The sequence below is a fragment of the Bos javanicus genome, chromosome 17 (genome assembly GCF_032452875.1).
Source record: "Bos javanicus breed banteng chromosome 17, ARS-OSU_banteng_1.0, whole genome shotgun sequence".
NCBI classification, from domain to species: domain Eukaryota; kingdom Metazoa; phylum Chordata; class Mammalia; order Artiodactyla; family Bovidae; genus Bos; species Bos javanicus.
The window spans coordinates 69,349,789-69,371,280 of NC_083884.1; the positions used below are offsets into that span (position 1 = coordinate 69,349,789).

Consider the following 21,492-nt stretch of genomic DNA (forward strand, 5'->3'; position numbering starts at 1 on the left):
AAAAAAAACACACAAAACCCAACTCTCCATCCTAGCCACATGTTTCCTGACCATAAGCTCACCCTGTGACCATTCCTCTCTGGAACCAGACACACAGCACTCAGAAGATGCTGTTCTTACACCTTAAAATGCAGCTACCTCTCTTCATGGCATAAGTCTATTTCTGAACATCTTAAGTTCCCAAAGCCAGAAAAGCAGCTGATTTCCTAGGACTGAGCTGAATCTGCAGCAGCAGATGTAATGTACCCTGTAAATATTCGTCTGTCGATCGCTGGCTCCTGGCAACTTTTTCCTGGTGTGGGGCTGTCCATAGACGTGGGTAGGCAGGCCAAAAGAGGCGGGGCTTTTGAGGCCCACAGCGTGGCACCCAGAAGACAGAGAGGACAGTTTGGCTCAGAGTCAGGCGTTGCCATGATACACTGCTGGTGAAAGGGTAAATTGAAACAGCCCCTATGGAGGGTGATTTGGCGAAATCCGTGAAAATTTCAAATGCATGTACCATCTGTTCCTGCAATTCTACTTCTAGGAATTTATTCCTCAGATATAGTTCTAAAGGTACACAATGACCTAGGTGCACGGTTAGCCTTCATGGCAATGTTTTTTTTTGGTAATAGCAAACAGTTGGAAAAAACCTAAAGTGCCATCTCTGGGGTCTGGGGTCCCCCACAATGGAGTTCTACACAGAGATACCAAAGACTGAAGGTGGTTCATGCACAGATATGCATTAAATTTAAAAGTAAAATGCCTACAGCACATATAGCATTCATAATGTACCAGCATGTATGCCTGCACAGTCATGTCCAACTCTTTGCAATCGCAGGAACTGTAGCCTGCCAGGCTCCCCTGTCCATGGGATTTTTCAGGCAAGACGCTGGACTGGATTGCCATTTCCTCCTCCAGGGGATCTTCCTGACCCAGGGATTTAGCCCGCGTCTCCTGAGTTCCCAGCATTGGCAGGTGGATTCTTTACCACTGAGTCACCTGGGATGCCCAATATGCCAGTATATGAAATACTAAAAAGAGGAGGGAGGTAGATAATGTGTTTATTTGCTTATATGTGCATATTTACATGCATATCTTTGGAAAATTCCACAAAAAAACTAACCCAATGGTTGTGTGTGAGGAACAGAAGTGGAGAAGGGGGAGAGGGAGACTTTTCAAATGTGTGTTTTATACACCCTGTGAATATATTATTTGTTCATAAAATTAAAGGACAGAAAGAGAGGAAGGTGGAGAAGGCTGCTCAGAGAGATTAGCTGGAGGGTGTTTGGTGAGGTAACCCCTTGCCTGGAGCCCTGGGGGGGACCAAGGCCTCTGCTCAGCACGCCTTCCTGGCCTCCAGCACAGTTGGAACAGGCTGAGCCGGCCTCAGGCTATTTGTGGGTCTGAGGCAGCATCTCTTGCCAAAGGCAGGGTCACTCGCAGTCAAAAGTGTTTTCCTTCCTTGCTCCTCACCCTGAGGTGGGTGGAGCTGCGGCCCTGCTCCAGGGGTGGTTGTTGTTCAGTGCCTAAGTCGAGTCTGACTGTTTGTGACCCCATGGACTGCAGCACACCAGGCTCCCCTGTCCTTCACCGTCTCCTGGAGTTTACTCAAACTCATGTCCGTTGTGATGCCTTCCAGGTACCTCTTGGGAAACTCAGCTCTTCCGGCAAGGACCCTCCCACCATCTCCAGAGACCCTTTCCAAGGCCATCTGTGCCCCATTTGGGAAGATGCTTTCGCAAAATGGGAAAGTGCTCATGGTGAATGAAAATAAGCCTAAGAACAGCCTGATTGTTCAGAGTGATTTTCATTTCCTACCTCTGGGGAGTTCCCAGGTTTCCAGTTTGCCATGAGGTAAATACCTTTTTAAAAATTGTGACAACATTTTTAAAAGTCCTGTCCCCACCCTTTTCTTCTGGGGACAGTGTGGATTGGCGCTTTTTTCTAACATTCTCCGGGAGGCTGAGCAATCCTCACGTCTGATTTTCAAGAGCTCAGGGGACCCGGTGGGCTCAGGGCGCCAGCTGCCATCTCTGGCACGTGTCTGCGCTAGATAAATGTTTTGTGGAATAGCTGGGCAAATGACCCAATGGACAGAGGGCTGGGGGGATGGAGTTGGATAGCTCCCAGAATGGCGGGGGGAGATGCCTGGCAAGAACAGCTGGAGGCCACTGAGAGCAGGACAGGCCCCCACCCCCCACAGTTGCCGGGCAACAAGCCAGTTACCAGCTTCCGTCCCGGCACCCCTTTCTCACTGCCCAAGGAACGGATGCCCACGTGGCTAGGTGGGCAAAGAGGGTCTTTCTCCCTCCCCTGTATCCCCCTCCTGGTCTTTCTGCATCACAGCAGGATCTTTCTATGACTTCTTTGGATAGAAGCCTCCAGGGTCCCTCCTGCCTCCACGATAAAGGCCCCACTCCCTGCCAACACACAGCACACGGCAAGTCTGACTTCCCTGGGGCCGCATCTTGTGGTCGCCTGCTCCCCAAGCCCACTCCCCCACTCATACCCCCCATCATACTGCACTGCACGGCTTTCTCCACCATCTGGGCCACCGCAGGCTTTCTCTGCCAGGCAGGTTGCTGTTCATTCTTAAGGTCTCATCTAAGCGTCACCCTGAAACCGTCTCTTATTCCTCCAGACAGAGCAGTGCTCCCTCGTCTGCATTCCTGGTGCGGCCCCACCAGCTGGCCCCACGTGGACGCACCTCTGCTCGCGTGCGCGCCTCCCCACACTGGAGGCCGAAGTCCGCAGCCTGAGCCTCCTCAGCCTCTGGCACTCCCGTGCCCACCCATGCTGGGGGCTCTGCAGCAGACTGGGTCTGAACGGAAACTGCCCCGCCCTTGGCTGGCGTTTTTCTCCCTCCCCTACCCTCCTCTTAGCCCCTCCAGTAAAAGTCATTCTCAAATGCAGCCTCCACTCAGGTGGGTGCTGGAAGAGGGGGCCCGGCAGGTTCTGAGCGTCCAGTAAATATTGGCTGAATGTGGATGTGAATAACTGCAACTGCTGTACCTGTAACAGAAGTCGTGTTTCTGGAAGGTCGGACAAGCCAGAGGGAAGATGTCCAGAAAGGCCCAGAGGGTGGTGCAAGTGTCACAAAGGTAGAGGACGACGTCCTTTAACTCCTGTCAGGCCAGAGGAAAAACACCGCATTAGTCTCCCCCAGGGACAGCCCTGCAGAGGGTCTGAGGCAAAGCGGACAGAGCCCAGGGTCCCCCTTGGGTCTGCCTGCCGCAGCTCCAGAGGACACATGCCCAAGGAGGTCTAGGGTGACCTCTCGCTCCAGGTTAATACGATTCTTTCTTTGAAGCTGAAGGAGAACCCATCCCTGAATCTGAAAACAGTGCCGGAGGTCCCACACAGAAATTACACCCCAGGGAGGCCAGGACACCCAGCCCCCACGCGCCGTCGGGTCTGGAGAGCGTGTTGGGCTCCCTGATTCTCCCAACAACTCAAACAAGAGGCTGGGCTGCAGGTCAGATCTCCACTTTACAGATAAGGGAACTTATCTGAGGTTCACGGGGCAACATGCCCTGTTCCCACGGCACTCACTGTGCCCTTTTCTGGAACGCTTGTTTAAGGCCTGCTTTCCCACGACCGCGCAAGCTTCAGGAGGGCAGCCCACCGCACCCTCGGCCCTGCTCTAACTCCCGTGCTAACACAGGCGTCTGCTTCTGTAACCACTTGGGCCTCACAGCCCAGCCTGGGGGCCTGGCATGTGCTTGGGGGCTCCTCGGGGCATGCTGGTGCCATGAATGAATGGCCCCATGAGTAATGCACCCAGGAACCCGTCCAGCTGAACTAAGCGAAGGCTAAACCTCCAAGCTGTTCCCTCCGCAACTCCATAAATGAAGCAAGAAAGCCTGCTGAAATGTCCTAAAGCCTGTGTGACGGGACGACCCGCCTGCGGGGTGGGGTGAGGGGCTGTGAGCAGGGGGGAAGCTCCAGGCCTTCTCTTGGCCAGAAAGAAGCCGGGCTGAAGGGCAAGCTCACCGGGAGAGGCATGTCGCTGGGGGTGAGCCGGCCTCTCTCCTCGAGCTTCTGGGGTGTGGCGCTGGCCCCGTCCCCGCGCAGACCACAGTGCTGGAGGATATTGCTGAAGACCTGTGAACACAAGAGGTGACTCTCTCACATCCTATTGAACCGGCAGCGGGGACCCCCGTCCTGCAGTGAGAGACTGGTGACGCCAGCACTGCCTTGGAATCTTCAGGATATATGCTGGTGCCCCTGGGACATCAGGTGAGACAGTGACCTTCTCAGTGACCGTCTCAGAATGGAACCTGTGTCAAAAGGGAATCATGGGGACGTCCTTCCCGCAGGACTGTGGTGAGGATGATGACGAAATGTATGTAAACCCTGTGGATGTGACCCGGATCGGCTGGACAAGTGTATGGGGATGGATATTTAAGAGATACAGTCAGCAACATGTATTTTTGGATGCCCAGGGCAAGGCGATTTATAGGAACTGTATTGAACAAAAGACAAATCAATAGTGAGGCGAAAACAGAGCCCATTGTGGGTTGCACCACGTTTAAGCTGGAGGAGGAAATGGCAACCCACTCCAGTATTCTTGCCTAGGAAATCCCATGGACAGAGTCTGAGCCTGGTGGGCTACAGTCCATGGTGTTGCAAAGAGTCGGACATGCTTATCTCCTGGTGGCGGGATTACGGAGGAAGATTAACCTTCTTCTTCTACTTATTTATTTATTTATTTTTTGGAATTTTCAAAGTTTCTACAATGAGCATTATTTCATAAAAATGATTCTATGAGGCTTTAGAGCTCAGACTTGAGAAACGTACAGGGGTATCCTCAGGGGCAGATGGCTGTTGACAGACAACACAGAATGCACCCCAAGCTCCTTCCATGTGAGTGCTGGACAGCCCTTAGATTTCAGTCCTGTTCAAGAGGGGAAAGGACAAATTTGAGGGAATGAAGTGAGGGGTAGAACACAGCGATGGTCTCAGGATGTGTCTGGTGTGGAGAGGTGGGGAGAGTTCTCCCAGACTCTTGCAGGAAAGAAGAGCAACATCTCCAGGTAGGAGAAGGGCCTGCCTGCCCTCATCCCCCCACCCTCCCCCATCCCCCCACCCTCCCCAGGGCAGGGCGAAGAGCTGGTACCTGAAGGATGGTGGGCATGGTTTCGTCCAGGTCATTGTAGTAACTTGGCTGCTGGATAAAGATGTTCCCTGAAAAGAGGAGAAAGGTAGGAATTGGGGAAAGACGTGGGGGTGGACAGGATGGAAGACAAGTTCCACATGGCTGCCAGCATGTTCTGTGACCTTTCGCCCCTCTCTTGAGCTTGCCTGCACCAGAGCAGTCCTGGCCCCGGGCCCTGCTGGCACAGAGTTCTGGCCCAGCCTAGAAACTTCCCCAGGGTGAGGGAAGGGCCTCGCCTCAGTACAATTTAACCTTTTAAGCACCTCTGCCCTGTGAATTACGTAAAAGACCCACCCGCCCTGGTCAAACCAGCTCACCCTGCCGTCCCCGGGGAATGATCACACTTGGGCACCATGCCTTGTATGACAGTGTTGGCTTTGTAAATGGGAATGAGTCATCCAGGAAAGCTAGGAGACGTGATCTCTTTGGCCAAGAAACCTGGGTGCTACAGTCCAGGGGTCCTGCAAGGCCAATTCTGGAGAAATTCTCTAGAAATTCTCTCACCCTCTGCTTTTGAACCTGCTGGCCATACACAGCCCTTCTCCACGGTGAGAGAGAGGCTGGCCAAAGACATTGGGGGGAGGTTTACCACACACGTGCAGTTATTCCCAGAAAACGAAGCCCCTCCCCAAGTGTGCATTGCTGTTGAGTCCCTCAGTCATGCAATCCCATGGACTGTAGCCCTCCAGGCTCCTCTGTCCATGGGATTTCCCAGGCAAGAATACTGGAGTGGGTTGCCATTCCCTTCTCCACGGGATCTTCCTGCCCCAGGGATCGAACCCCTGTCTCCTGCGTTGCTGGCGGACCCTTTACCATTGAGCCGCCAGGGAAGCCCCGAGTGTTTACTGCTGCTGTGAGTGTGGTGGTTAGAGTACAGGGTCACTGGGACAGAAACCAAGTGTTCCGGCTGCCCAACACGGAGGGGGAGAGGATCACTGCTTGCGAGCGGCAGGACCGTGCAAAATGGCACCGCCTCAAAAAGGGGCCTGGCTTCCTCATCCCACTGCGATCCTGGCACCGAAGGCTGGCTGGCTGTCAGGATGTTCTGAGTCCTAGGTGTCCTCCGTCCTTGGGCAGGGCTGTCCTTGGCTGCCTTCAACATAACCCTGCAGCCCTCACCCCATCCTGGAGGGCTTGAAAATGAATGAGATCAGAGGCCATATGGTGCTGGGTGAGTAAGTGAGTCACTAGGTGGCTGGACTTTCTCTAAATGCTTTTCTGCAGGCCACTTGGTCCTGGGATTCCAGAAAGTGTTATTGGCAGGAGCTTGCTTGGTGTCTCCCACTCCAGATGGGTGCTGACCCCTCAGCCTGTGAAGGAAGTTCTCCCTGACCATCTGCACCCACCTCCTGCTCCTGACGAGCAGGGAGTGAGTGACCGAGCTGTCTTCTTCTGATCTTCCTCATTGAACCTTCCTAGCAATACCATCAAGGTCAAGTTCAAACTCCTGACTGTGGCACGAAGGGCCTGCAAGATCTGGCTTCTGCTGGCATCTCCCGCCACCCTCTCCCATCCCTTGAATTGCATTCTTCCCTCACACCATCCTCAGCCTCACAGAATGAAACTGCCCCTCCCCTCTGCCTGCAGTGACCTCCCAGCGCCGAGTCCACCAGAAGGCAGGTGTCCCAGTTGTCAGGAGTAGGCCTCCTCCCACAATCCCCAGGCCATATGGTGGTGCCCACCACACCCGGAGTGCCAGGCATGGGGGAAGGCACTGTCTCAGGATCCTCCTCACTCTGAGGCCTGAGTAACAGGGATGCTCTATGAGCGTCAAAATAGATCACATTTCACAGTCTACCCTCGGGCTCTTCGGAGCCTCTTTCTTCTCCTTTATCTGATCCCAATGACAGGGAAGATCTGACTTTTGATCTCCTAAAGAAATAATTAAAAAGCCAAAGCAATGGCACCTGTCCTCAGACTGAAGTAGTTCAGAAACCCAGGGTGGATGCGAGGTATGGCTAAAGAGACCAGGGCTATCCTCTGCAGGGTCAAGGTCTCACAGCCTAACTGAAAGGCCCAGCTTTCACAATTACACTCGCTGATTCACAACACCAGCCTTGGGGTTAAAAAAAAAAAGTGGGAGGTGGGGACAGGGGCCTGGGCTTCTGCCCAGAGGACAGTCGGCCAGTTCCTATGCTCCGCCCCCTGTCTCCTTTCTCAACCCCCTTCTCCCAGCTGATCTGCCTTGCTCAAGAGCTTCTGCGGCAGAGAAAGTAGAGGCTGCCCTACACTGTGCCTCCTGTCTTCTGCTCAAGGGCTTGGGAAGAGACCTAATGCATGTGTTGGAGGGTGTGGAGAAGGGGCCTGCAGACTGACAGGCAGACAGACAGACATGCACGCAATCAGAAGGGGCACCTGATGCCTGATCCTGCCATCTTGTCTGTGAACCAGATTCCGTGAGCCAAAGACAGTGCTTCCCTTGGTAAACCGATTTCAGATTCTTAATCTGGGGATGAGAACATTCTTAAACAGCTCAAAATCTATGAGGCGCTATGTCTTCCTGGAGACAAGCTTTCGTCTGATTCTCAGAGGAGTCAAGTGACCCGAAAGATTGGAACCCCGGCAGCAGGCGGAGCTCTCTTGCTCCAGCCTCACCTGTCTGCGGCCAGACGGCCTCTTCTCCTGGGTCCCTGGAGCAGTTGACGGCCTCCAGACCCAGTGCTGACCTTGCCTCTACTCACAACACACACCCCCCGCCTCCTGCTTCCCAACCCCAGTTCACTCCCTCCAGCCAACCTCATGAAGCCCCGTCGACTCTCCTCTCGGATGTCCTTTTCCACCCAGGCTCTCCCCTTCCAGCCCACACTGAAGCCCGGCCTCCTCCATGGCCTCCTATCAGCACCCTCCCCACCCGCGTGCTGCCAGATTGACCGTGTCAGCGGATGGCTCCCCGCCCTGCTCCGTGCCCCCAGAGGCTCCCACGGCCTCGTCACAATACGAGCTCACACTTACCGAGTATCTGTAACTTGCCAGGCTCTGTGCTGCGCCCCACCTCATATTCACAACCCACAACCATCCTACAGGCTGGATGGATCATCAGTCTTCCCTTTCTTCAGATGAGAAGACTCAGGCTTAGAGCGGCCAACTGCCCGAGTCAAAGGGACACAGCCCGGAATACAGCTATGGACTGGGGAGTTCGACTCCAGGGCCTTCCCTTTTAGCCACCGAGCAATGTACCCTTCCTCAGGTCCCTGGCTCGGAGCTCTCCCTGCCCCCTGAACCATCTGATGCCAGCTTCTTCCCCTGACCCCACACTCCCTCCCAGAATGCCCTGCTCCAACTAGACTGGCCTGATAATTGTTTCTCTAACTGTGCTGCTTCTGTGTACGCACCCCATCCTCTTATTCTAGAGTATAATTATTAACGGTCTTTTCCCTTAACTGATGATCAGGCCAATGATTAGACCTGAATGAGAAACCAGAGATTGTGCCAGTGAAAAAGCTGGATGTGAAATTTCATATGCATTAGGCCCTAAATACATTTTTCAAAAATACGCAGAGAAAAGACTAGAAGGGAATAATCACCAAATGATCATCTCTGGGGGTGGGGGTGGGGCAGGAATTTGATAACTGCTTTCCTGCTTCTTTATACTCTTCCAAAATTTTCTAAATTAACCTATATTACCTTTATCACTGGGGTTAGAGGGGAAAGGGAGGAAGGAAACCATTTCAAGTGGTGACCGAGCTCTGTAACTGGGCATTAGGAACACCGTCTCCTACAGTCTCGGGGTGAGGAGGGCTGACGGAGTGTCCAGGGTGACCAGCTGGGCCAGTTGCCACAAGTTCCTCTTCCAAGGCAAACCCCTGGGGCCACTGTTCCCTCTGGAGCTTCCCAACAAAGCTTCTGCGTGAACCTTCCAGCACCCCCGCCTCCCGACAGACCCCAACTGCTGACGTCCGTTCCCTCCACAACCCCAGGGGATTCCTTCTAACCCCTGCCCCTGTCCATCCTCAGAAGCAACTCAAATCTCAACATTTCTGAGGTGGCCATGTCACCCGTGAGGCAGGGAGTGACTGAGGCCCAGAGTGTGAGCCTCAGGCCCACGTGACTTCAACCCCAGCTTGGCCACTCATCAGTCATGACCCTGCAGGCAAGTCCCGAACATTCAAGCTCAGTTTTCTTGACCGTAAATGGGGGGTGGGGACACCACTAACATCACATGGCGGCTGTGAGGATCGCCTGAGATGACACAGGTGGGGCATCGGCGGAGTCACCAGTGCATGCTCAGGCAAACGGTTAGCTGTCACCACGGAAGCAAACGCCCCCCTCCTTGGGCAGGGACACCCAGCCTGACGCTGGGGCTCCGAGATCCTGGAGGAGCTCTCTTCTGCCCTTGTCTTTCGCCCCTCCCCCACAGCCACTGAGTCACTTCTTTCGGAGCTGACACACACATCTGGTAGGTCACTTCCAAGCACCGCCCGCTGCTACTGCTCTGATCCCCCTGTGGACATGTGGGGGTCATCTCTGCACCACCCACACCCCACCCCAGGCCCTGGGCCCCACATCCTACTCACCTATCATCTTTTGCAGCAGCGGAGAGTTGCCTTTTCCAAAAAGCACGCAGAGGTCCAGGATCTTTGGGATGTCGAACAGGAAGTTGTTGTAGAGGATTTCTCCAAAAGCAGAGGGCGAAATGAAGTGATCCTAAGGAACAGCAAAGAGAGGATGAGCGACCTCCCCAAACACGTGCATGGCAGTGTAATAGCAGGCTCACAGGAAATAACCTTCGGGTCCATCCAGGGGGCCTGGCTAATAGAAGCAGCTCCGTCCACACCAAGGATGCATCCAAGCCAAGGGGACTGACCTGGAGCGACAGTCACTCACCCTAATGTAAAACAAAGCAGACGCTCCCTATGAAACACATCAGCTGGGGATTCATTCTAAAGTTATTCACAGGTAAACTCCCATGATGTCTGGGACTGCTTTAAAATACTCCAAGACTGGACTTCCCTGGTAGTCCAGAGATTTAAACTCTGCGCTCCCAATGGAGGGAGGCTCAGGTTCCATCCCTGGTCAGGGAACTAAGATCCTGCATGCCACACAGCACAGCTTCAAAAGGACAAAAATAAAATACTCCAAGAAAAACAGAAAACTCACTGGGGGAGAGAAAACAAGATAGGCAAGATGCTAACTGTTGAAGCCAGGTAATGGGCACGTGGGAGTCATGATACTCTTGTGTATATTTAACAGTTTCCATGCTAACAAGCTAAAAAAACAGAAAAGATACTATTTTTAAAGTAAATATGTGGGCACCACACACACAGAGACACAAACACATTGAAAGGAAAAAAGTTCCCTGAAGGAACAGGCACCTTAACAGTGGTTATTTTGAGGGAAGGAAATTTTGTGGGCGACTCTCACTATCTGCAAAATATTTTTGTTACGTTTGTTTAAGGACAGCATTATTATTTTTAAAATTGGGGAGCAGGACTTCCCTGGCAGTCCAGTCAGTGGCTAGGACTCTACACTTGCACTGCAGGGAGCAAAGTTTCAGTCCCTGGTTGGGGAATAGCCTGACTGCACATGCCACACAATTTGGCCAAATAAATAAATAAAATTAACAAAAATAAACCCGGGGTGTGGGAGTAAAGACTTTTAGAAAGCACATCCAAGGTCCTCTAAAAAAATCAGAATCGATGCTTCGCCCTCTGACGCGCAAGGAAAGGCAGAGTCACGCGTCCCTGGCACAGGGCCCTCGGCTCCCCACTGATGGAACACTGGGTATAGCGCAGGCGACCTGGCGGCTCAGAGGACGAGGGAGGTGGCACAGGCTTCTTCCCCAGCAGCGGGAGTGAAAGCGGAGGGGAGACAAAGGGGACACTCGATACTTCCAGAGCCTGCATTCCCAGGGGCGCGGGGGTGTCAGCTGGCGGGGGCGACCTGTCACAGGGCCCGGGGCTCACTTTGGATTCCTTGTGCGTGGACATACGGAGGAAGGTGAGAAAAACGCTGCGGTGGAGGCGCCTCTGCATGTCAACGACCTCGGGGGCCGGGGCCACCCACTCGTCGAACTTCCGGGGCACATAGCGCAGGTAGGAGTCCAGGCACTTCTGCAGGGTCTCGTCGAAGATGACCTAAGCCAGGCGACAGGGGAACAGCCAGGCTGCATCACTGAGGCCCGAGGGCCTGTGGGTGGACGGTGCGGGGCTCACGGCCGGTCAGCTCTGGCTTGGGGCAAACACGCCAACCAACCCCAAGGGACCGAAGAGGCATAAATGAGCCCAGGGCTAAACACGAGTTTCTAAAAATGCCATGGTGGAAGGCGTTTGTGTAAACATCATTAAGATGGTGATTAACGAAACAGTAATTCCAACCACAATTTGCTCTTAGGGATCCAGTGTAAGAAGCAGAGGAAGAGAAAGCATCTCCTGGGGAGAAAAACAACAGCACCCAACCAACGGCATGGCATGTGCCTGGTCTTAGTGGGAATGGTGAAGAGTGTTACCTGGCACCAGAATTTATCGTGCGGCAGGGCCAGGAGCCAGTCCAGGTCATTGGCTACGAAGGTGGCGCGTTCCAGGTACTCCTCCACTAGGGCGGGAATGTTGTCTTTAGGGGGCGGTTTGTATAACACAAAATACCGGTCTGCCTTCTGCTCGGGGTGCTACGGATCCAAAAACCACGTGTTAACGTGGCAGAGGTTAGTCAGCGAGGGCCCCTCTGCCAACCCACAGCAACAGCCCTGGGCTCTTCCAACCAGTGACCCTCAGGCATAAAGAACCGAGTGTCTCTGACAGAGGGAGGCCTGGCCGCAGTTAGGGAGCGCCAGGCGAGCATTAAATACCATGTTTTCTGGAGAATATTTAATGACACAGGGAAAGGTTAGGGGAAGAAAAAGCAAGACACAAACCCCTCTATTTATATAACCATTTTGGGGATTTAAAAAAAAGCACCGTATTTAACACATTCACACACCGGTAGGACTTTATTTTTTAAAAGAGTGTCGGGCCGGGGGTTGGGGGACACCTCAAAGCTAACAGTGGCTATCTCTAACAGAAAGGATTAGGACCTGACTATCTTTTCCAATTTAAAACAGAACATGTATTAGTTTTTTAAAATTACACCAGTGAGGCAGGAGGGTGTTTTCTTTCAAAAGCTCACAACAGTACAGAAAGATAAGTCGCCTGGGACCACCACCCCAGGTCTAGCGTCAACCCAGAGGGAACCCCTCCCCATCCTGCGGGCATCCTCACTGCCCTTTTCTAGGCGTTTACATTAAAATGTAGCCGCACGAGGCATTTGTTTGAGCCCATTTTCATCTTTCTGACACAAACAATGTCGTACTGTACATATCACTGTGCTGTTCCCTTTGTATAAGCAGAGAAAAACCTCAGTAATTTTTTGGTATAAGATGCTAATCAAGTAATTGCAGGTCTCGGCTTAGCCTCACAAATTCTCTCTTCTAACCCTTACCTTGCCGGGAACAAATCTTACTTTGTTTGCCATAAAGAAAGGATGAGCTCGGTTTTCTCCTCTGACTACACAAGGTTTGCTTTCTCCGGGGGAGGCGGTGACAGGAAGGAGGCCGGCTGTTTTCGTCTCAGCAGTTATCAACCACAGTCCCCCCACTTCCAGGCCTCTCAGCCCAGCGGGGACAGGGAAGTCATGGCTGACGGGTCAGCTTCTTCGAGAACCACCTAAGCCTCCCGACCGCAAACTGCCGAGTTTTTGAGTTCCACAGGGCTCCTTGGGGGGTTGAGGGTCCACTAGGTCCCCCGCCCATTTAAATCACAATTTATACAAAAGGAATCCTGCTGATTGAAACAAGGTCAAAGCTACTCTCAAAGGCCTAAATTCACCTCTGTGGTTTCCAAGTTCCCCTTCTCTACCAGTTGATGCCTCACCTCTCACTTAGGTTACTTCTCAGGCCAGGCTGCTCACCGACCCCCACTTGCCCAAATGGCACACACACGCGCACACCCCTGAGATCTGACCTTCCTGCGATCCATCCTGTGAACATCTACTGGCACCCTGCTCTGCCAGGTGTGGGGGCGCACACGAGAAGGGGGTCTGCGTGCTCCCAGAGCCCACTCTGCAGAGGGGATGATGCACGGCTGTCATCAGACGAGCACAACACAGACAGCTCAAACCTGGCAGAGGCACTGTGGGAGCGCCTGGGGGGCAAGGGGCCACTTCCCAGGCCAGGCAGCATCCAGAACTGGACCTTGGAGGTGGAGCAGAATTTTTAGATGGAAGACATAGTACGATGGGCCATTAAAAAAAAAAAAAATGGGATGGGGGCACAGACTGCACTGGGCAGTGGGAGATGGAGTTGGAGGGAGAGATGCTGGAAAGAGAAAAAAGCCACTACTCACCGAGGACCGCCCTGTGCGGGCTGATGAGCAGGCCAGTCCCACAGCCCATTTCTTTTATAAAAGTATCTTTCCACCTTTATTATTATGCTGGGCAGCACTTTTTTTTTTTACAAAAGTATCTTTCCACCTTTATTATTATGCTATCATTTCTTTTAAACTCACAACAACTGTCTCAGAAGGAGAGAGTATTCTCCCCATTTTACAGAGAAGGAAACCAAGACTTGGTGAGATTTAGGAACTCAGCTAAAGTCACAGGGCTAAGGAAGCAACTGAGGCAGGATTTAAACCAAAGCTGACACTGCACACCTATTAAGTGACATATGATACCACAGGCCACCCTGGTCTCACTGCTCGTCCTTCTGACCCCAGCTCTGACCTCACTTCCTCCAGGAAGTCTCCCAGGCTCCACCCCAATTAGGTGAGGGGTTCACCCTGGCTCCCCCAACACCTGCATTCTATGCTTTCCTGACTGTAGCACTTGCTGAACTGTATCAGAAGTGCCTGCAGATCTGTGGTTGCGGTGGAGGGGGACAGAGGAAGGGGTAGATTATAATAAGGGGGGGGGGGCACCAGGACACTTCTGGGAGTGGCAGAAATGTTCATTATCTTACGGTAACGGTTTCATGTGGGTTTACAGATGTCAAAACCAACCAAACCGTGTACCATAAATATACGCAGTTTATTGCCCTCCAATGACACCTCAACAAAGTTAGATTGAAAGGGAGGGCCTGCCTTCTGTCTTCCCCGCTACCCTGCAGGTCTCTGGAGGGGGTCTGAGTCTTGCTCACACAGCAGTCCCAGCCCCTAGAGCCAGGCTGGCATCGAGCACTCCCTCCACACACACCTGCAGGTTGGACGGAGGAATGCATGGAGGTAATGCAGGACCAGGTCCTGCCAAGGCCTTTGAAGCACCTCCGACACCACGCACAAGAGCAGGGGCCACGGAGGATCCCAGGGAGAGGAGCTGCAGCTCTCGCTGTATCTCCCACCCTTCAGGCCTGGCCTAGGTCCCACTAGCCCCACGAAGCTTCCTGAACATGCCCTGCCCATCAAACTTGTGCCCTGTTCATCTTGATAAGAAACTATTCTGTACTGTTCTCCAAATGCTCCCCTTAAATGATCCTTATCTTTCTCAAGAGCCCATTCAACCACTTGGGTGCCGAACTTGATTTCTGTACAAGGCCGGGCTCCTTAACTCTGTGATACCGCTTCCACCCCCAGGGGCTGGTGTAAGAATCAGGCTCTCAGGACTCCGGGACAATATACCCAGGTCCTCCTGCCAGGCCTGCCCTTCTCCATTGCTCTGCCCGGCTGGTGCTTATTCACCCTTCCACACGCAGTTCAGGATCTCCCTCCTACAGCCCGGCGTCCCTGGTGGCGTGCGCCCTCCCACCACCCCAAGACGTCTGTGCACCCCTCCCTGGTCTCCATCAGCAGTGTAGACTTCCTTTCATCACGTCCAAATCGTGCATGCTGCAGAGAATCCACCAGTCTGCTTCCTCTCCATCTGTGGGCCCCACCAGGGCAGTCTCTTCTCTCTGTAGCTCCAGGGCCTGTCCCAAAGTGTGGCAAGGGTCCTTGACTCATTTACTGGCTGTCTCCTGAGAACCCATGTTGCACCTGGCACTGGAAAACCAGAGTAAAGGGAAGGGACCAGTCCCTGCTCCCAGAGGGCCCGCAGTCTATCAGCCTGGTGTCCAGGACACGGGGAAGGGCCTACGGAACCAGTCTCCACCGGCGCTGTCCAACAGAACCTTGGCAGAGATGGAACCACTCTAGACCTGTCCCGTGCTGGCCAAGACAGCAGATTCTCACCACATGGGACTATTTTAACTTAAACGAACTAAAACTAAAAATACATTCCCTTGGTTGAATCGCCCACAATTTCAAGAGCTCCGTAGCCACATGTGGTGAACGGCTAACGTACTGTACAGCACAGTTCCTGATTTTCTAATCAGTATCCTCCTTACCTAAAAGAGTTATGAACATGAGGATATATCCAGGGAACATGGATAACATTTTGTAATAATTATAAGTGGAATATAACTGTTAAGGTTGTGAATCTCTATGTCATACGCCTGAAACACATAATGTTGGATATCAACACTACCTCGATTTTTTTAAAAAGTTACAAAAAAGAAACAAGAGGCTATATAGCAGGAAGGTGAAGAAAGTATAGACTCCAGGGACAGTTTAGCTGGGGTCCTGTTCTGACTCCCCTAGTGTTCTAGTTCTGTGACCTTAAACTCTGAGTTTCCTCATCTGTAAAATGGGGACGACCAAAATGCCTACTCAGAGGGCTGTGGTTTGGCTTCCATGAGATAATCCAGGTGAAAGGTTTGGCCCAGAGCAAGTGGTCTATAAATATTAAGCACTATTATTAGAGAGTAGTCAGGAAGCAATAGGAAGCCATCCAGAAAGCAGGAAATAAAACACCAAGCTCTTGTTTCCCATGACTTTACTCAAGCACCCAGAAGATACTTCCTCCCACCTTGTTCAAGTAAGCTAATGTTCTTGGGAACACAGCAAGGGGGTATGGGGTCTCCGGTCCCCACATCTGTCTCCTCCTGGCACCTCTCCACGGCTCTCATCTCTCCCACAGCTGGTCATCAGCATGCTCACTTCCATTCTCAGTCTCACCAACCCTGCTGGGCCTGCACACAGTGCTTCTTAGCCCGTTCAGACCTGACCTCTGACATTATTAGTGTCCCCCTCCTCCGCCCCCCACCGCCAAGTAGACCACAGCTGGGACAGCTCTGAAAAAGGCCCATCTGAAATCTGAGCGCCTCCTGCAGGGTCCAATCCCCAGATCCGGCTTTGGGCCAGCCCCGCTGCCCAGCCAGCTCGGGCTGAGTCCGAATTGCCATCAGACTTTGATTCAAAATGAAATGCTTTGCAGGGAAGGTATGGGGTGGTATGGGAAACATGGGACATGGGAAATACCACTCAAACTCAAGCTACTGCTGGGAAAGAAAACTCCTGCACTGGGGCTTGGAAAGACCTAACAGCATGCTGGCTCCTGAAACGTAGACTGTGGCCATCAGGTCATTCATAGCATCGTAGAACCGATAAAGAAGGAATTTAATTTTTTGCTTCTGGATTGATTGCAAGTGCGATAATATCAATATTGGGCTAAACAGCCTCAAGGCACCAGCTCACCAGCGCAGGCGAAGTCCTCAGCTTTCCTGTCTTCAGGTCCTCGTGGGTGATCTGGAGTCGGTCCAGAGGCAGGGCAGGCATTGTGCTGCACGGCCCTCCTGAAAGGAATACGGACGGGAGATAGCAGACGCAGAGGCTCCGGGGGCAGGGGCTGCTCTGGGACTCACCCCAGAGCCAGGAGAGAAGCTTCAACCTCCGGCCTCAGGGGGCTCCTGGAGGGCCTTAAAGGCCTGGTTCCCACAACTACTCACCTAGACCAGTGACTTTTTTGCCTAAAGTGGCAGTTCTCAGCTGAGGAGGAAAACACTCCCCAGGTGACACCTGATACGGTGGTGGTTTGGTCACTAAGTCATTCTTGCAACCCCATGGACTGTAGCCCACCACGCTCCTCTGTCTATAGGATTATCCAGGTGAGAATACTGGAGTCGGTTGCAGTTCCTTCTCCAATTCCCACCCAATTCATGAAGTACTGGTTAAAAGTAACTAGATTATCTTTCTCACGACCCCAGCCCCGTGCCCCCCTTGGCCTGGGAGCTCTGGGAGCCGGTGCCTGGGTTCTCCTTCTCTTGCTACCTTTGCTGTGACCAACACGGGCCTGGTCCAGAGGTGGCTTCATGAAATAGTTGATGAACAACTGAATATGATGACACTTTTCTTACCATTTTAACCCGATTTGGGGGGTTGAAGCCATGGGACTTTCCTCCCTTGCAGAGGGTGTTAAGATTTTACAAACTTTCTAGGCTTCAGGGCAGAAGGATATGGATAAACAGAAGGGCCAGAAGGTTTTCACAGAGAATTCATGGAAACCTGCCAGAGTGACCTCCTCTCTTAAGAGAGGCCCAAACTGGCCACAGAGTCAGTGAGGGGCAGACCCCACGTCTCCTGTCTTCTGGTCCAACGCTCATTTCTCAATGCCACTTGGCCTGATCCACAGGAGGGATGTGCATATTGGCTGAATCATGGAACAGAAGTGACTCTGGGCTCTTAAGAAGACATGCCACAAAAGCCTGGCACATCTGAATAACAACATGAAGATGTATGAAGGGTAGGATGAGGAAACCGTCACCTCCTGAGCCCTCCCTGAGGTGCTGAGGGACATGGTCAGCCATGAGCCACTGCAGTCCTGACTCTCAGATACCAGGCCAGGCCCTAGTGTTACAAAGACAGATTGATAAGGCCCGGTCTCTGCTCTGTGGGAGCTCCGATCCAGTAATAATGATGACGATAACAGCAGCAGAAACACTCCTCTCAGGTGCTGCTGCTCTTCTGAGCCATTTTCTCAGCATGAACTCGCTTGTAGACACCTTAACTGGCTTCACGTGTATGAATGCTTGTAACAAGTCCAGGGTGGGTGCTGTTAATCTCATTTCCTTCATTTTACCAATGAGCTTCCCTAATGGCTCCAACGGTAAAGAATCTGCCTGCAGTGCAGGAGACCCTGGTTCGGTCCCTGGGTTGAGAAGATCCCCTGGAGAAGGGAATGGCAACCCACTCCAGTATTCTTGCCTGGAGAATCCCATGGACAGAGGAGCCTGGCGGGTTACACTCCATGGGATTGCAAAGAGTCAGACATGATTAAGCAACTAACACTTTACCAATGAGGAAGCAGAGGCTCAGAGAAGATAAAAAAAGCTTCCCCTAGGTCTCAGAGTTAATGGCTGGTGAAGCAGGCTGGCTCTTAACCATTTGCTGTGCTGAGTCTAGGGCAGTTGAGCTGGGGGCAGGGGCTTGTGGCTGTAGGGAGAGCATTTCTAGAGGAGCGCCTAAAGGCTCAGGAGAGCCTGAGTTGAGGCTTGATAGTGGAGACTGGGAAGAAGGGTGTCCCAGGTGGAGGAAACAGCAGGAACGAAGGCAAGGAGGTGGGAAGCAGCCTGGTGCACAAGGAACCTTGGTTCAGGGGCTACTTTAGAGACTGTGAAGATACCCATCTTCACATGGCATGTAGAGAGAAGGAACTAGTCCCTAGTCTAGTCTGCCTCGTCCCCGAGGCCCATTCTGGCACTAGGATCTCAGTGGATAGTGGTTCAGACACATGGTCCCTGTGACTGAGCTTTCATCTTTCACCTCTGCAAAATATAGATCACACCATCTGCTGTATGTTTGTTGATGTTGTTCAGTCGCTCAGTCGTGTCTGACTCTTTGTGACCCCATCGACGGCAGCATACCAGGCTTCCCTGACCTTCACTATCTGCCAGAGTTTGCTCAAACTCATGTCCATTGAGTCAATACACAATTTCTAATTGAGCTACTATCTTACTAGCCTTTCACAACAGCCCAGTTAAGAATGACAAGGATTATTATGCTCAGATGTCCAAAGAGGGGCCCTGATTTGCTCAGGCAAATACCTGAGTAGCCAAGTTGAAACTGAAACCCAGCTCTTGTGCCTTGGCACCTGGGTCTCCGGTGCTGAGTATGCTAAAAATACTTCTTTCCTAATCCCTGAGAGATGCTGGGAGGACAGCTGGAAACATCAGTGTTCAGCTCACCAGTGCAGAAGTCTAAATGAAGCCCAGGCCCAGTCCTTTCTATGCTCACCTTCCAAAGACCGGAGGAGGAGTGTCCAGTGCAGGGACCTAGGATGGGGAAAGAGTCATAAGGAGGAGGCGGCTCTCCACCCTTAAAAATTCTAGTTCCCAGAGTCCAGGTCTAGACAGGTACAGACAGCAACTTGCTTTTAGAAGAAATCTACTCCTACAGGCCAGAGCCTGTCAGGGCAATTTAGACTCAGGCTGGTATGACAGTCAAAAGAGAAGTTTATAGTTTCACAGCCTGGGTTCAAGTCTCAGCTCCATCCTACCCATGTTGAGACCTGAGCAGTTCCTTAACTTCTTTACGCTCCGATCTCCTCATCTGTAAAATCGGGATGAGAACAGTACATAATCTCATCATCTCTCAGGGTTGACATGAGAAGTAACCAATACTAAGTGGTCAGCACAGCACTTGGCACATAATAAGCGGTAGGTAAAGTTTGTTGTTGTTTAGTCACTAAGTCATGTCTGACTCTTCTGTGACCCCATGGACCGTAGCCCGCCAGGCTCCTCTGTCCACAGGATTTCCCAGGCAAGAATACTGGAGTGGGTTGCCATTTCCTTCTTCAGGGGATCTTCCCAACCCAGGGTTTGAACCCATGTCTCCTGCATTGGCAGGCGGGTTCTTTACCACTGAGCCACCAAGGAAGCCCCCAGTTAAGTTTACTTGTTATTATTATTCAAGTCCCAATCATAAGCCGAGCATTTGGGCTTCCTCAATTACTCAGCAAATACTTACTGAATATCTTCTGGGACCTAGGCATGTAAATGACTATTAATCCGTGTAGTTAGACCTGTAACTGGAAATTTCCAAAACAAGCACAGCACAGAAGGGAAGACTGTCACAGAAAAGGTGACCTACAACCTGGCTGTTAAAGGACAGGAGAAAAAGATGGAAAGGAAGGACATTCTAAGCAGAGAGCAAGCATGAGCAAAGGCTCAGAGCCTGTGGCTTTGAAGGATGAGGGAGACATTTGGTGTGGCTGAAAACACAAGAAGTGGAAGAAGAGGTTGGATAGAAAAGATGGAGCCACTTTAAAAGGAGCCTCAAATGCTGTGCTAAAGATTTTGGCTTTTTATCTGAAGACGAAGCGAGGAGTCATGTAAGGAAAGGAGAGACATAATCAGAAAGAGAAGGTAACAGCCTGGTGGCGGGAGAGGCCTTTTATGAACCACTGGACAGCAGAAAGTGTTAATAACCTTACTTGTCCCTTCAAATAGTTTTTGAGTACCTACTATGTGCCAGGCACTGAAGCCTGGAGAATCCTAAGGCGGGCAAATAACAGACCCAATTCTGCCCTTCACAGAGTTTACGGTCTTGATGGTTAACAAGACAGATATGAACCAAACAGCCACATGAACAAGGAAAATTCAATACTGTGAGTATGCTTTGCAGGCAAGGCCCATGAGGCTATGACAGCATTTAACAAGGAGAACTGACTCAACAGACAGAGAATGTCAAGGAATATTTGCGTTTTCGTCTACAGTATGAGTAGAAATTAACTAGTCAATAACTGGACTCTAAAAATGACAAGGTCAATGATCATGATGATATCTGTGCCCCACCCCACAGTGGATCCTCAGTGTCAAGCAGGGCAACAGAAGTTAAAAATTTAGGAAAGGGCTTTCTTTTGAAGGGGAGCTTGGAGTAAATGCAAGAAGGCCTGGGAGCATCCCCAAGGCTACTCCTGTCTCAGTTTCTCTGTCTTAACCCTTCTGGTCTCGCTTCAATATTACCCTCCTCCGAGATCGTACCAGATTGCCCTATCTATTCACTCCTCCGGTTGCAGTCATATCTTTAATTACCTAGTGCATTTCTTTGTCGTCGACTGTCCCCGCCCACTAGACTGTAAGGTCTATGAGGGCGTGAACTTCCTCTGTTGCTCTGTTTATATCCCCAGTGCCTAGCTAGATCTGTGCCCACGTAGGAGGCGCTGGACATAACATTTGTTGAACGAATGAATGAACCCCGAGGAAACTGAAGCTCGAGGTGAAGGTAGGAGGACAGCGTCTCGCCCAAGGCCAAGGTCATTCTGGGGCCGATCCTCGAACCCAAGACTCTAAGCTCTGGCGGCCTGACTCCGGGTCGGGGTGGAGAGATAGGAGGAACGGGGCGATTCATGGCCCCTGGGGCAGCCTCAGCCTTGGCCCTGCCATCGAGGCGGGAGGCCCGAAGCCGCGTGAGGAACGGCTGCAGCCCCTCCCAGGTCCGATGCCCCACGTCCGCAAGGATCAGCCACGCACTCACCTTGGCGGCTCCTATGCCGGCGATGTGCCGCCGCCGCCGCCTCTGCCGCCGCGGTCCACGGTGACAGCTCGCAGAGCGCAGGCACTTCCGGGGTCAAACAGC

The 21,492-nt window shown here is 52.1% G+C and overlaps 1 protein-coding gene and 1 long non-coding RNA gene across 7 annotated transcripts in view; one reads left to right on the forward strand and one right to left on the reverse strand.

The window, feature by feature from the left end:
- ASCC2 (activating signal cointegrator 1 complex subunit 2) overlaps positions 1–21,492 on the reverse strand; it is a 36,009-nt gene extending 14,517 nt beyond the window's left edge. Inside the window, exons 1-9 of one of the 6 annotated variants that reach the window (XM_061385304.1) lie at positions 21,391–21,492; positions 19,150–19,187; positions 16,615–16,712; positions 11,586–11,671; positions 11,044–11,214; positions 9,655–9,784; positions 5,102–5,169; positions 3,976–4,086; positions 2,995–3,107 (exon numbers count right to left, since the gene is read on the reverse strand). In XM_061385304.1, coding sequence (XP_061241288.1) covers positions 2,995–3,107; positions 3,976–4,086; positions 5,102–5,169; positions 9,655–9,784; positions 11,044–11,112 — 491 coding nt within the window. In that variant the 5' untranslated portion in view covers positions 11,113–11,214; positions 11,586–11,671; positions 16,615–16,712; positions 19,150–19,187; positions 21,391–21,492. Of the gene's footprint in view, positions 1–2,994; positions 3,108–3,975; positions 4,087–5,101; positions 5,170–9,654; positions 9,785–11,043; positions 11,215–11,585; positions 11,745–16,614; positions 19,188–21,390 lie in introns of all 6 variants that reach the window. The other 5 variants (XM_061385300.1, XM_061385302.1, XM_061385298.1 and 2 more) reach the window with 5 other exon arrangements.
- LOC133229067 (uncharacterized) lies at positions 1,849–2,968 on the forward strand. The gene is made up of 2 exons (XR_009730475.1): positions 1,849–2,267; positions 2,624–2,968. It is a non-coding gene; the product is annotated as an uncharacterized LOC133229067 (long non-coding RNA).